Source organism: Pelophylax lessonae (genome assembly GCF_965119305.1).
Source record: "Pelophylax lessonae genome assembly, chromosome: 10".
NCBI lineage: Eukaryota > Metazoa > Chordata > Amphibia > Anura > Ranidae > Pelophylax > Pelophylax lessonae.
Genome location: NC_138777.1, coordinates 164,090,555 through 164,106,510, shown reverse-complemented (window position 1 = coordinate 164,106,510; position 15,956 = coordinate 164,090,555). Strand labels below are relative to the sequence as shown.

The 15,956-nt window shown below is 43.7% G+C and overlaps 1 protein-coding gene across 1 annotated transcript in view; it reads right to left on the bottom strand.

Moving 5' to 3' along the window:
* LOC309564935 (uncharacterized protein) overlaps positions 1-15,956 on the bottom strand; it is a 206,267-nt gene that overhangs the window by 39,961 nt on the left and 150,350 nt on the right. The window contains exons 4-6 of the mRNA XM_082269640.1: positions 13,569-13,654; positions 8,170-8,209; positions 6,256-6,336 (exon numbers count right to left, since the gene is read on the bottom strand). Coding sequence (XP_082125766.1) covers positions 6,256-6,336; positions 8,170-8,209; positions 13,569-13,654 — 207 coding nt within the window. The remainder of the gene's footprint in view (positions 1-6,255; positions 6,337-8,169; positions 8,210-13,568; positions 13,655-15,956) is intronic.

Here is a 15,956-nt window from a genome sequence, read left to right as displayed (position 1 = left end):
TTTTAGAAGCAAATAGTGTTATCCTATGTGTGCATGCCGGGCCAAAACTGGGGGGGGGGGGCAGGGAGTAACACGTGCCCCGGTTGCGGCATTGAGGGGCGCTGCAGCTGGCACCGATCCTCCTGCAGCAGCTGAAAGGCCGCTTCTCCTCCTCTACCCCCCTCAAGAATTCAGCTGCTTCAGGAGGAAAATACAGGGATTAGTACCTGTAAATTCCGACCAAGCTGCCACTCCTGTACATGCCCATTTTTTCCTTAGCTGACTGCCTCCCCGTGCTTCTCTGGTCGTCCCCCCAGCGCTCACCCTCTCTCCCTGACTAGCTGTGTAGTATGCAAGTGGGCTGAATAAAGCATAATCCTCATCACAAAGAAGCTCATCATACAATCGGAAAGACAGCCACCATCCTCCATCTGTCTATTTTTAGCAGATAGGATCACTTCTGATGTTCGTGGGTGTCAAAGGACACATGTCCAATAACATCTGCTACTCCATAGAGGGCAGTGCAGAGTCCGTCTACAAAACGAAATTGTGGACCTGATAGGTCCACCCATTTAAAAGGGGCCTTACACTGCAAATTGCTGAATGCTGGAAAAGCCACTATCTATCCATCATTCTATGGCAGCCACCATTTCTCTCCCTGCCTGCTGCCTGAATAAGCACTCACTGCAGAGCAGACTGAAGCCGCCTCCTCCTCCTCAGCTCTGACATTTCATGTACATAGGAGAAGACAGGAGAAGAAGCCGGGGAAGAGAGATAGCGCACTGCATCTGCACTGATCTGAGGTCTGACTGTAAGAGGTTTAATGGAGCCTTGCAGAAGAGTGGGACTTGGTGACCAGGAAGGTGGGGGTGCATGGGCACGTAACACAAATTCATGCTGCCAGGAGTGATTTTAGGGAAAGGGGGTGGGTAAGAGGACATGTACTAGGGGTGATTTGGAATGGGGGAGGACTTGTGCTAGAAGGGGAGGTCAGATTTAAAGTCTGACCCCCCCCCTCCCAACACGAGTCCTCTCCCCTCTAAAATCACCTATTAGCACATGTCCTTTCACCCCCCCTCAATTTAAAGAGACACCATAGAGGGGGCCATTGTAGCAACTGGGACCCTAGGCACCCCGCAAGTGATGCATGTAACTATTCCTAGTGCCCATGCTAGCGTGCTCCTGCCAGAAAACTACTGACACATCCACTGCCCTACTGACACCAACTTCTGCCCTATTGACACTGTCCTCTGCCCTACTGACATCATCCATTGCCATTCTGACACATCCACTGCCCTACTGAAACCAACCTCTGCCCTACACAATGCACACATTTTGCAAGTTGGCATACAGTATGTTAATTGTCTCCCTGTAGTAGTTTCATTTTTCTCTTGAGAGTGGGTGAAGAGGCCTGTAAATATGTCATTTACCAGCCCTTTCCTTTTCTGAATGAACACAGTTGTGATTACTATGCTTTAGCTTGTGAATTAACAGGAAACCACTCAGCACAGGATGCCTCCCATTCATCTACTGTCCAGTGCAGCTGAGGCTGCAGAGAAAAGGACTAAAGAATCTGTCCTCTGCCTTTTTCTGTGTCTCAAAAATCAGACATCAAGGGCCTGTTTAGGCATTTTTGGCAGTTGGGGGGTGTTGGGTGCCAAACTGATTATTTGCCCCAGGTGAAGGAATGTCTGGCTTTGTCACTGTGTCCATGCACACTATTTAAGTCTAGAAGAGATTTTGAAGCTTCAGCTAGTAGGAGAAACTAACTGCTGCTAAAAGCTGAAACAAACATGCTATTATTATTATTACTATCTTACGTATATTGAAATTTCAACAAAACCTCAAAAACTTGGAAAAATCTTGCTTGTAACGATTGGCGATTAATATATTGCCATGCATTCTCTTTGTCCTACAAACCATCCTGATATCCCTACTCTTCTAATTTTTCACAACTTTCAGAAACACGATAAGTACATTTTTATGGCGGTGTACAACTCATAGGATCCCCTTTATAAACTTACTTTACCCCAAAAACATATGGGGTAGTTGATTTCCTGACATAGGAAATCTTGGCATGCCAGTTGTTGTGGCTAGTAGATTGGAAACTACCCTATTCTCATAAAGGATAAGTTCACTTTTTAAAAAAAAATAAATGCACATGTTTTTGCAGGTAAAAAAAATGTGCATTTGTTATTTTTTTGTAGTAGAAGCCTGTAAAGCATAGCACCAGCGATCAGAAGATCGTTGATGCCATGCAGGATCCCTGCACACTGTCAGTGTATCTGCTTGCCTGTACATCCCATAAGCAGTGGCGTCACTGGGGGGGGGGGGGGCAGACCAATTAATTATGTGCACAACACAGTCAACATGGAATGGATTCTTCTACAACCTAGAAGAGAGACGCCTTGCGGCGCCTCTACAAACACAGGCCGGCGGGCGGGCGGAGGGGGGCGTGCACAGCGGAGCGGCATGGCGTCACGGCAGCATAGGGAGAGTGTGCAGTGCGCACCAAGCACCAGCCCACCCCAGCCTAGGCGGCCAGGCCTAAAGCGCGCACGGGAGTGGCGTCACGTGGACAGTACTGACTGAATACACTCAGCAGTCTGTCCACTGTGTGTCGGGGACTCGGGGACGGGACCGGACGGTGAGGCGGCGGTGCGAGGCAAGGCACTGGCAGCAAGCCAGCCCAGCCAGCAAGCCAAGCAGCAGCGCCAGCACAGAGGAGTGTGAGGAGGACTCTGAGGAGCCGAGGCCGAGCCAGCCACCAGGACACGAGGAGCAGGCCAGGGGCATCGGCTTAGAGGTGGCAGCCTCAGCCTGCCTGGCAGGTGAGTCACTGGAGCAGTGAGTCCACTCACTGCACATTTGCAATGCATCATACCACCCTCACACCCAACAATTGTCAATGTGGTTGACATGCTGAGCTGACAGAATTTTACAGCTGAACAATGCTGTAAAATTCTGTCAGCATAATCAGCATGTCAGCCCACATTGTCATTTTCAGGGGTGTGAGGGTGGTATGAGATGCAAATGTGCAATGGACTCACAGTGAGTCCACTGCACATTTGCATCTCATACCACCCTCACACCCCTAAAAAAAATGACAATGTGGGCTGACATGCTGAACTGCTCCACTAGTGCCACCTCTAAAACCGATGTCCCGGGCCTGCTCCTTGTGTGCTGGCTGTGTCTGGTTCCATTGCTGCATACTGCTGCCTCGCCTTACCGGTGACTCCACTAATGCTGTCCGCATGCTCTGGGCCTTCAAATATATAAACATGAAATATTCGTGACTGATGCCCATTGTCAGGAATATTTCATATTTATGTCTTTATATGGCCAATTTTTCACAAATGTTTCACGTTTTATGCATTTAAAGGCCCAGAGTGTGTGGACACTGGTAAGGCGAGGCAGCAGCACGCAGCAGAGGAGCCAGACACAGCCAGCACACAAGGAGCAGGCCCAGGGACATCGGTTTTAGAGGTGGCAGGTAAGTGGAGCAGTGAGTCCACTGCACATTACCTTTCTCATACTACCCTCATGCCCCTGAAAATGACAATGTGGACTGACCCGCTGACAGAACTTTACAGTTGAACATGGCAAACATGTATAATGTCGGTAAGTTTGCTATGTCCAGCTGTAAAATTCAGTCCACATTGTCATTTAATGTTTATGCTTTTAATATCCATTGTCAGGAATATTTCATGTTTATGCATTTGACGGCCGTTGTCAGGAATATTTCATGTTTATGCGTTTGATTCCCATTGTCAGGAATATTTCATGTTTATGCGTTTGATTTCCATTGTCAGGAATATTTCATGTTTATGTATTTGATTCCCGTTGTTGGGAGTACTTCATGTTTATGCCTTTGATGCCCGTTGTGAGGTGTACTTTATGTTTATGAGTTTGATGCCCATTGTCAGGAATATTTCATGTTAATGTGTTGGATGGACGTTGTCAGGAATATTTCATGTTTATGCGTTTGATGCCCATTGTCAGGAATATTTCATGTTTATGTGTTTGATTCCCGTTGTCGGGAGTACTTTATGTTTATGCGTTTGATGCCCGTTGTGAGGTGTACTTTATGTTTTTAATTTTTAATCCCATTGTCAGGAATATTTCATGTTTATGTGTTTGATGGACATTGTCAGGAATATTTCAAGTTTGTGCTTGATTTCCATTTTGGACAATTCCGGAATCAGACCACTTGTGTGAAAGGGGCCTTAGAGGCAGGCTCACCAATCAGACCTGCATACTGCCCCAGATAAAGCTGATGAGGAAATTGAAGCCCTTTATGATGTATTTTTGAACGTCACGGGACACTGGCGCTGTAATAATCTGTTTTTTATGGGAGACTTTAACGCTGGATGCAGTTACCTCTCTAAGAAGAAGAGGAGCACTCTCCGCCTGTATAGTGATCCAAAATTTCACTGGCTGATTGGGGATGACATTGACACTACAGTGAGAGAAAGCACAAAGTGCCCCTATGACAGGATAGTGGTGTATGGTGAGGAATTGACAAATTTGGTGAATTCTGCTGGAATTTACAATTTTACAAAGGAGTTGGGACTCACAGAGGATAAGGTCATCAACTTAAACGTGGAGATTTATCTGAATGAGTATACTGTGAACAGTGTATTTGGGGACAAGAGGAGTACCTTCTCCCTGATGCAGAGAAGCGCTGGATAAGGATTTCCTAGGACATATCAAATCCCATGGGGTCTGCTTAGAAAGGCGCTGTTTAAAGTCATTATCTGGTGAGTGGGCATTGCCTAAGGCGCATCACTGAGGTGCGGTGAAGGTGCACGGTGTGATTTCTGAGCACTGAAGTTGGAGATATATATATACACCTACCCCGCCTATTGACTGCAATAGATTTTTACCAAAACATCTTAGCAATATTGCTTCACTCCCAGTAGGACTGAACGGACTCAGCTTAGCGCTGCTAGTGTAATTCTTGTCTCAGGAGATATATGATTTTTGGGACAATTTTACACTTTTGCTGTTTAGTACCTTCACTATTATTGTGGACTCATTTACATTTACATAGGATTTTATTTATATAATTTATATTTTTATGCTAGTGTGATCTTATTTAGTTTGAGCAATTTTGCACCTATGTGATTAATATTTTGGTTTAATAGCAGCAGCTTGTTTTTCTCTTTTAAGAGTTTTATACTACACACTGACATTTTGGTTCGAATTGGTATATCGCTGGGTGAGTGGGCATAATTTTTTATAATTACACCTACTCCTTTTCTGAGCTAGTAATAGTTAATGTTTATGCGTTTTTGATGCCCATTTTCAGGAATATTAAATGTGGGCATTGAATGCATAAACATGAAATATTCCTGACAGTGGGCATCAAATGCATAAAAAAGAAATATTCCTGGCAATGGCCATCAGTCATGAATAATTCATGTTTATGCGTTTGACCCTTTTCAAGAATATTTCATGTTTATGCATTTTGATGCCCTTTGTCAGGAATATTTCATGTTTATGCGTTTGATTCCCATTGTTAGGAATATTTAATGTTTTCATGTTTATGCATTTTATGCCCATTGTTAGTATATATAAAGTGTATGCATTTATTGCTCTTGCTCATTGCCAAGTTATACCAAGGTAATGCAACTGCTGCTCATTGGCATGAGTATTCCTGTGTATGTGATGGGTGTTTTTCATTAAGCATTACTGGTAGCTATTTAGGAAATCAATGGCCAATACCTAAAATGTTGGTGGGACACGTTTTAATAAGCGCCATCTTTGAGATTGTAAGGATCTACTATCAGTTTCTTAAACTAACCTAATACCAATTTAGGTCTACCTGCAAATACAGCAATTTCTGACCTTCCTACAGGTCAAACACCCTTATGTACAATATGCATCTCTTCTGAGTGTATGTTGGTTGAAAACTCAAAAACGTTATGGGAAAAAAAATCTTCCAATAGAGACACACACACCTGTTCTGGTGGTAACTGTGAAAACAGGATTTCCTCTCACTTTGGAGAGACTGGCACTAACTTCCTGTCAAATATTTCTACTGGGACATAGACAGTAACAAAAAAACCCTGAAAAAACGGTTTCCTACTTTATCCAAAACTAAAAGAAAAGTTTTGGCTCTACTGAAGCAAAAAACGATTTAAAAAAAAAAAAAAAATGTGTAAAGGTATTGAACTAAGTTAGTTATATGGATTTAGAATAATGATTTTACAATGATTTTAAAATATTTCCTTAGGATATCCTATTTGTGATTAATGTTAATGTTGCTATCACCTTCTCGCTGTTCCTGTATTTTTGCCATTTCTTCAGCATCTTCAACCATTTGTCCACACGTTCAATTTCCTGCTGCTTTTGCTGTTTGGAGAAAATCATTGAATGAATGGCATGGATAACAGCTCAACTACATCCACAATCTGCCTTGAGAGACTCCATTCAATATGAACATATATGATAAGTAAAAGTAGTGGAGGTACAGTGCCTTGCGAAAGTATTCGGCCCCCTTGAACTTTGCGACCTTTTGCCACATTTCAGGCTTCAAACATAAAGATATAAAACTGTAATTTTTTGTGAAGAATCAACAACAAGTGGGACACAATCATGAAGTGGAACGAAATTAATTGCATATTTCAAACTTTTTTAACAAATAAAAAACTTAAAAATTGGGCGTGCAAAATTATTCAGCCCCCTTAAGTTAATACTTTGTAGCGCCACCTTTTGCTGCGATTACAGCTGTAAGTCGCTTGGGGTATGTCTCTATCAGTTTTGCACATCGAGAGACTGAAATTTTTGCCCATTCCTCCTTGCAAAACAGCTCGAGCTCAGTGAGGTTGGATGGAGAGCGTTTGTGAACAGCAGTTTTCAGTTCTTTCCACAGATTCTCCATTGGATTCAGGTCTGGACTTTGACTTGGCCATTCTAACAACTGGATATGTTTATTTGTGAACCATTCCATTGTAGATTTTGCTTTATGTTTTGGATCATTGTCTTGTTGGAAGACAAATCTCTGTCCCAGTCTCAGGTCTTTTGCAGACTCAATCAGGTTTTCTTCCAGAATGGTCCTGTATTTGGCTCCATCCATCTTCCCATCAATTTTAACCATCTTCCCTGTCCCTGCTGAAGAAAAGCAGGCCCAAACCATGATGCTGCCACCACCATGTTTGACAGTGGGGATGGTGTGTTCAGGGTGATGAGCTGTGTTGATTTTACGCCAAACATAACGTTTTGCATTGTTGCCAAAAAGTTTGATTTTGGTTTCATCTGACCAGAGCACCTTCTTTCACATGTTTGGTGTGTCTCCCAGGTGGCTTGTGGCAAACTTTAAACAACAGTTTTTATGGATATCTTTAAGAAATGGCTTTCTTCTTCCCACTCTTCCATAAAGGCCAGATTTGTGCAGTATACGACTGATTGTTGTCCTATGGACAGAGTCTCCCACCTCAGCTGTAGATCTCTGCAGTTCATCCAGAGTGATCATGGGCCTCTTGGCTGCATCTCTGATCAGTCTTCTCCTTGTATGAGCTGAAAGTTTAGAGGGACGGCCAGGTCTTCGTAGATTTGCAGTGGTCTGATACTCCTTCCATTTCAATATTATCGCTTGCACAGTGCTCCTTGGGATGTTTAAAGCTTGGGAAATCTTTTTGTATCCAAATCCGGCTTTAAACTTCTCCACAACTGTATCTCGGACCTGCCTGGTGTGTTCCTTGTTCTTCATGATGCTCTCTGCACTTTAAACGGACCACTGAGACTATCACAGTGCAGGTGCATTTATACGGAGACTTGATTACACACAGGTGGTTCCTATTTATCATCATTAGTCATTTAAGTCAACATTGGATCATTCAGAGATCCTCACTGAACTTCTGGAGAGAGTTTGCTGCACTGAAAGTAAAGGGGCTGAATAATTTTGCATGCCCAATTTTTCAATTATTTATTTGTTAACAAAGTTTGAAATATCCAATAAATTTCATTCCACTTCATGATTATGTCCCACTTGTTGTTGATTCTTCACAAAAAATTACAGTTTTATATCTTTATGTTTGAAGCCTGAAATGTGGCAAAAGGTTGCAAAGTTCAAGGGGGCCGAATACTTTCGCAATGCACTGTATATAAACATAAGGGAGCAAGACTTAAAATAATCAATGGAAATTCTTTGCAGAATAAAAAAAAATCAATAAAGTAATATTTTACCTTTTCCTCTGCTGCTGTCTGCGAAGGCAGTTCATTTTCACTGAAAAAAAAGAGATCAGGAGACATTAATAATAGATAAATATATAAGATAATATAAGATATATATATATATATATATATATATATATATATATATATATAATATTTGGGTGTTCTAAGAATTTTTTTAAGCAAAAAATACTGATTTTAACTTGTAAACAACAAGTGTCAGAAATAGGACTGGTTCTTAAGTGGTTAAATAAAAGAGTTTTCAATTGCAAACTTTTGCAATTCTATTTGAAAGTTGCGCATCATACCTTTCTGACATGAAAATATATATATATGTATTTTTTTTCTAGCAGAGACTCTAGAGAATAAAATGGAGATCATTGCAATACTTTATGTCACACCGTATTTGCGCTGCGGTCTTACAAACACAATTTTTATGGGGAAAATACACTTTTTTGAATTAAAAAAATAAGAAAACCATAAAGTTAGCACAATTATTTATATAATGTGAAAGAGAATGTTACACCGAGTTAATAGATACCCAACAGGTCATGCTTCAAAACTGCGCACGCTGGTGGAATGGCGACAAACATTGGTACTTAAAAATCTCCATAGGCGTTGCTTTAAAATCTTCTACAGGTTATCAGTTTAATAAACTGACGTTTTTGAATGTTAGCTAATAACCAGTCAGTCATTAATGCGTATTGGCTATTCTACCAGCTTAGCTATTTACGACTGATACGTGTGACACCAGGATGGGTATCTGTTTAAATTCTAGTTACTCCAGCTTGACACTTGATGGTTTTTTTGAGGGCAAGGAGACATGTATTGGGGTTAAATTCTGCTAATCCAATCAAAGTACTAAGAAGACTGTTTGGCATGCTGCTAAAATGTGTTGATTGTATAAACTGAAGGGGGGGGGGGGGGAGGTTACTGCTGCTCAGTCTTTTTTGTGACAAAATGGCATGGATGACCTGGGAGTCTGGACCTGAACAACATGGCCATCACACACAACTTTTCATGTGCCCAGTAGGCATTACCATTGCAGCACACGGGCTAGTTAAGCACTCAGGGGGGCGTGGTCTGGACATGGCCAGCTGAGGACGTCTTCTTGCTGAGCTCCGTGCCTTTCCTCCCCGGCCCGACTTAACTCAGTCTTGGCAGTGAGATATGCGGACGTCCAGGAAGAGGAAAACTAAGGGACCCTCTGGCGGAGCTGGGACATCGACTAAGTCGCGTCCATCGGGGGAGATTCAGCGCTTTTTTGTGGCCTCCCAACCCTCTTCTCCTGCGGGCAATATGGCGGCGGTGGAGAGCCCCGGACCTTCTGGCGGGAACGACATGGCGACCTCTCCTGCGTCTTCAGCAGATACAGTGCTGACTACTCCGGCCGCCTTCCGCCCGCTGCCGACCGGCATCGCTCCATCGGTGGGCATGGATGAGGAATTGCGGAGTATTTTGCGCTCTCTGCCCAGTACCCGGGACATTGAATCTATTGTCGGCCGCCTGGAGGCCGCGCACCAGCGGGAAGTGCAACAGGTGCGGAAGGAGGTGAAACAGGTGGCGGACAGGGTATCCTCCGGAGAATCGGCGCTGTCCGCTATAGACGCTCGCCTTCAGGCTGTGGAGCAGACCCAGGCGGCACACAGGGACACTACCATGGCCATGCAACTCCACATGGAAGACATGGAGGACCGCAGTCGGAGGAACAATGTCCGCCTCAAAGGGATCCCTGAAGCTACGGGTCTGGAGGACTTGGCGGCATCCGTGATGGTGATCCTTGGAGCTCTTTGGGTGACTCATTCCCCCCGAATTTGGAGTTCGATCGGATCCACCGGGCCTTGGGTCCTCGGTCACCAGACCCGGACCGCCCGCGGGACGTTGTGTGCCGCTTCCACCGCTATTCACACCGGGAAATGGTGATACGGAAGGCCTGGGAGGCACGCACGGTGGATTTTGACGGGGCACAGATCCGGATCCTCCCGGACCTCTCGAGGGCCACGCTGTACAGCAGGGCGCTGCTTCGCCCTGTCCTGGACTTAACTCGTAGGGAAGGAGCCACTTACCGCTGGGGATACCCACTGACACTAACTGTCCGGAAGACTAACTCCTCGTTTACACTACTATCCCCCTCGGACTTGCCAGCCCTCTTTGCCTTCTTGGGGGTGCAGCCGGTGCAGGTCCCGGACTGGCTGGTGCTCCTCCCGCGCCCCTCGGATCGCCGGGGCAGGAGCTCCGCCGGCGGTGATGCACCTCTTGCTCCTCGACCACAGCGGCAGCGGCAGCGTTCGACTGTGTCGGAGGCTCCCAGGGAGGACTGACTTACATCGACTGAGGAACCGTGAGTTATGTGACCACTTGGCCCCCCCCGATCCTGCCCCTACCCCCTCCGTTTTCTCCACACGTTGTTGGTGCCCGACCTGCCTTAGCTTCCTACTGCCCCACTGGTACTGTTTGCTGACCCCTCTTGTTAAGCACTCAGACTCTTCTACTATGAAGCCATGGCATTGTCATAGATGCAGCTTGTGAGTTAGCATTGTCCTGTGGAAATATTCAAGGCCTTCCCTGAAAAAGACTCATCTGGATGGGAGCATATGCTGCTCTAAAACCTAGATATATCTTTCAGCACTGAAGGTGTCTTTTCAGATGTGCAAGCTGTCCATTCCCTATACAATAATGCACCTACATATCATCAGAGATGTAGGCTTTTGAATTGAGCACTGATAACAAGCTCCTCTAAGCGGCGTCCATGGTTGCCAAAAATAATGTCAAATTTTGATTGATCTGCCCATAGAACAGTTTTCCATTTTACAACAGACCACTTAAAATGAGCTTTGGCCCAAATAAGAGAGCGGCATTTCTGGATCATGTTCAGATATGACTTCTTCTTGGCATGATAGAGCTTTACCTCGCATTTTTGAATGGCAAGGCAAACTGTGTTCACAGACTATGATTTTTGGAAGTACTCCGGAGCCCATGTAGTGATGTCCATCAGAGAATCGTGCCTGTTTTTAATGCAGTGCCATCTGATAGCTTGAAGATCACCTTCTGCATTATGGCCTTGTCCCTTGCGCACAGAAATTTCTCTAGATTCTCTGAAGCTTTTGATGATATTATGTACTGTAGATCAGTGGTCCTCAACTCCGGTCCTCGGGGCCCACTAACAGGCCAGGTTTGCAAGATAACTAAATTACATCACAGGTGATCTCATTTGTTGCTCAGTGATTGCAGTATTCTAGTCTGCATCTCCCCAAGGTAATACTTAAAATCTGGCCTGTTAGTGGGCCCTGAGGACCAGAGTTGAGGACCACTGCTGTAGATGATGATTTTTAAAGTCTTTCTAATTTTACGTTAAGGAACATTATTATGAAAACAATTTCTGGATGCAGGTTTTAACAGATTGGTTAACCTCTGCCCATCTTTACTTCTTACTCTTCAAGATGTTCTTTTTATACCCAATCATGTTACTGACCTGCTGTCAATTAACCAAATTAGTTGCAGAATGATCTTCTAGCTCCTCCTTGTTCGTACCACTTACTTTGCTAGCTTTTTGTTGCACTGTTCCATCATTTTTGAGATGTGTTACTGCCATCAATTTTTAAAATTACCTTATGTTTCCTTACAATGGTACATTTTCTCAGTTTAAACATTTGATATGTTTTCTATTTTCTAATGTAAATAAAATATGAGTTTATGAGACTTGCAAAGCATTGCATTCTGTTTTTTGTGCAGTTTATACCCAGTGTCCGGACTTTATTGGTATTGCGGTTGTATTTAGATATCAGAAAGTTTGAGATCAGATAATTTGCTGGATATGAGTTCCAGTCAATTTCAGGCTATTCTGCAGTAGCCAATATCCACCACAATTTTTTTCTTATAACTTTTTTTATTATTTTTTTATTTACCAGGAGCACACCAAACATTACAAATTATTATTTATTTACCAGGTGCACTCCTATTCACATTACTGTGACTCTATGAGGTTGATTTACTAAAGGCAAATAGACTGCATTTTGCAAAGTGCCGTTGCATCATGTGCAAGCAAAAATTCTGTTTTTTTTTATTTTTTGCCCTGCACGAGATTGGGTATGCTTTGCCAAGCGAAGCTTAACCTCATTTACTAAGCTCTGGAGCAACAGCACTTGTGGAGTGCAACTGCACTTTGAACAGCGCAAAATCTATTTTCCTTTAGTAAATTAACCGTTATGTCTCCTATTCCCATTAGATGTGACTCCACTGAACCCTATATGGCCTTTGCCTGAGTTAACTACAATTTACAGAATATATCCCCCAACCAGGACTGGAAAAAGGAAGCATCAGGGATCCCTCTAGATGACAGTAGATTCTGCTTTCCACAATTGGATGTCTAGAATAACATTTTGGAAATAAGCTGGGCTTAGCTAAGTGTATGCAGAGACTGACTTCTGGCATTTGTTTATCTCACTGATTATAGGAGCACATTGCAGCATAGAAATTCTTAAGTATGGCTCCCATCAGTGATGAACTTGGGCTTTAATATCTAAAAAAAATAGAGACTGCTCCCAAAGTAATGAATAGAAGCACAAATCAGCGCTTATATTTATTCTAGATTTTAATTTTACTATATATAACTCCATTGGTTAGACTTTCCCCTCACGGACTATACTTGTGAAACCAGGACAAGAAATCACGTAAGCCACTGTCAGCAGGACAGGAAGGCATAGACAGCAATAAACATAATGCCAGAAGATTTAACCCTTCCTTATTCTAGTAAAAATTTGCTTTTGTTTGTGTCCCCAATTGGAGATATAAAGGGAAGTAACCCCAATAGTTATGCCTAGTACACACAGGCCGAAGGTCAGGAGATATCAACCGGTTCAAAAAAAACAGCTGACATTTTGGCCCATGTGTGTGTCAGCCGGGTCTGACAGAAGCTGGTCATTTAGACGGCTTCTGTCGGACGAGCATGCTGGAAAACCAGCAGCCAAACAGCTCCCGATTATCGCTCTCAGCCAATAGCAGAGAGCCCGGATCGGAGTTTTCTGGCAGAGGGGCCGTTCCCCTGTCAGAACACAGCAACTCAGAGAAAGAGACCAGACCAGACTGGAGCCATCAGGACTGGACCGCAGCCGTCAGTTTTTAAAAACTATTAGTGTGTACTAGGCTTTAAACAAACAACAATACAAACCAGACAGAGCATCTAACCCTTTAACTCTCTATTCAAAGCTAAGTAAGCAGTTTTGACTGGAGTTGGGATTTAACTCAGTAGATTACAAATAAAGGCTTTGATGCCCTAATGTTTTTAGAGCTGGTCTTTTTGTTTTGGAAATGTTATTTATTTGTGCATAGCTATTCTGTGCATGAATCTAATCACTCAAAAAAATGAAAGATCTAGTCTGTTTTGTCTTTAACAAAATGCTTACTGAACTTACTGTAGGAATCCAAATCGGTCAGTGACTTTATACAGAGCAAAGTCTGCATCCTCCCAAGGGTCAATCTGAGTCCCTGGCTGCCTTCCCTAAAGGGAAAAAGTGGAAAAAAAATTGAAATAGGCACAAGATTAGTATTTTAGAACTTGCAAGTACAAAGTATACTATATGACTTTAGGAATGCCAAGCTTTATGAACCACACGCTCAAGAATGCAACCCTTATCAGTGGTACATTTGAGAATGCAATGCTTTTTCAATTGCACTTTTAAGAATGATAAGTTTTATCAGATGCCCATTCAACGACATACATAGTGCAGAGTACAAGCCATGAAGAGGGTTTGGCTGCAATACAGCTCTGCACAGCTGACATTTTTCAAATTTTGGGCAGTGTCAAAATCAGAAAAGCATACCAATTTGCGGCGTGAATAAAATTATTTTCTAACGTGTTTGAATACCATGGAGAAAGCAGGCCTAGAATATTTCACTTTGCCTACTGTAGACTCTTTTAATGAGATCTTAAAGTGGAACTGAACTGAGAACTGAAGACTGCCATGTTATAGGGAGCATTTAGTAGAGTTAATTGCACCTAAACAGTCCCCCTAAAGAGATCTGCAGTGCGAATCCAAGTCAATGCTGAAAATGATTCCTGGTCTAAGGTTATCTGGAGTGATATTTGAAGTCACTACTGTGTTGCTCACTGTTCTCTTTTCTGGATGTTGTGACATGAGCAAACAAAATTTTGCCTCTACCAAGATGGATGAAAATTACCTGCAGGGAAAGATCTATGTAATTTTTTTTTTTTTTTTTTTTACTAGTAATGGCAGCGATCTGCGATTTTTAGCGGGACTGTGACATTGCAGCAGACAGATCGGACCCCTAACAGACATTTTTGACACTTTTGGGGGGATCAGCGACATTACTACAGTAATCAGTGCTAAAAATATGCACTGTTACTGTAATAATGACACTGGCAGGGAAGGGGTTAACACTGTGGGCGATCAAGGGGTTAAATGTGTACCTAGGGGTGTGTTTCTAACTGTATGGGGGATGGGCTTGTGAAATGATCACAGAGACCTGTAACCCTATATAGAAAGAGCACAGGAGCTCTGTGATCATTTCAGAGAGAAGAACGGTCAGCTGTGTTTACAACAGCTGACCGTTCTTCTCTCTCAGTGGGGAACGATCGCGGGTGTCAGGCAGCAATCGGAGCTGCATGCCTCATGCATTGGAGTCCCCGCTGATGAGTCGGGGAGAGAGCGCCGCGCACTCGCCCCCTAGCTGCAGGGGCTTGACCGACGTAGACCTACGTCGTTTCGCGCAGGAGGACCGCCCTGCCGCAGTAAATCTGCGGCGGGCGGTCCGGAAGCGGTAAAAGAAATAAAAAATAAAAATTTGATCACTTTTACTACTGTCAAAAGGAAAAAAGTTAACATCCCTTTTGACGGCGATGGCAATGACAGGTACTCTTTATGGAGACTCCTTTGGGCTCCAATGCAGGTGATCAGACACAGATCGGTCTGATCAGCTGCTTCAATGGCCGCTATACAGGGAGTAAACAAATAGCCTGAACAAGAAGCGACAACAGGGCAGCCATCAGAAATTGCCCCTCACACAGCTTTAGGCCTGGGCCCCCCACAGGCCTGACCACCAACATTACCCAGGGCCCGCTCACTGGCAGTTCCTCCAAATCTGCCCACTAGCCATCCCACTGAGTCCTTCAGTGCACACACTTTTATTTTAACACTCTTATAACGAAATATATGAAAATGAAAAGTGTATTCCAAGTCATCTGTGCTTTCAAGATCTAATAGTAGGGAATTATATTTTGCCCAAAAAGACATCCCAATCCAGCAGCTTTATGTGCTCAGCCCCCCTCACATGTCTATAAATGACACACAAACACACAGACATGTACACACACATGTACAAAGACACACACACACTCGTACACACAGACATGTACACACTCACAAACACACACCCACATCCATGTACATACACGTACACACACACACACACATACACACGTACACACACAAACACGCACGCACACGCACAGACATGTACACACACACAGACATGTATACACACATGTACACAACCACCCCCTTCACTTACAACAGCCCTTACTTGTAAGGTGGTCTTCCTAGCCCCAGCTCTTGTTTCCACATGTGGCTGAGACACAGAGGAGCTGCAATCCAGGATACAGTAAAATCAACGCTCACAAGGAGTGCAGATGCAGGAATTAGCTAGAGGTGGCAGCAAAGAGCCCGATGTGAGCACAATGACACAGAGCAGCAGCAGCTGCCGACTCACTCAAAGAGCCAGCACTGCCACAGAGCACCTCTGGACCCGCCCCTGCCTTTTCCCATCCTCGCCAGGCGGCCGGG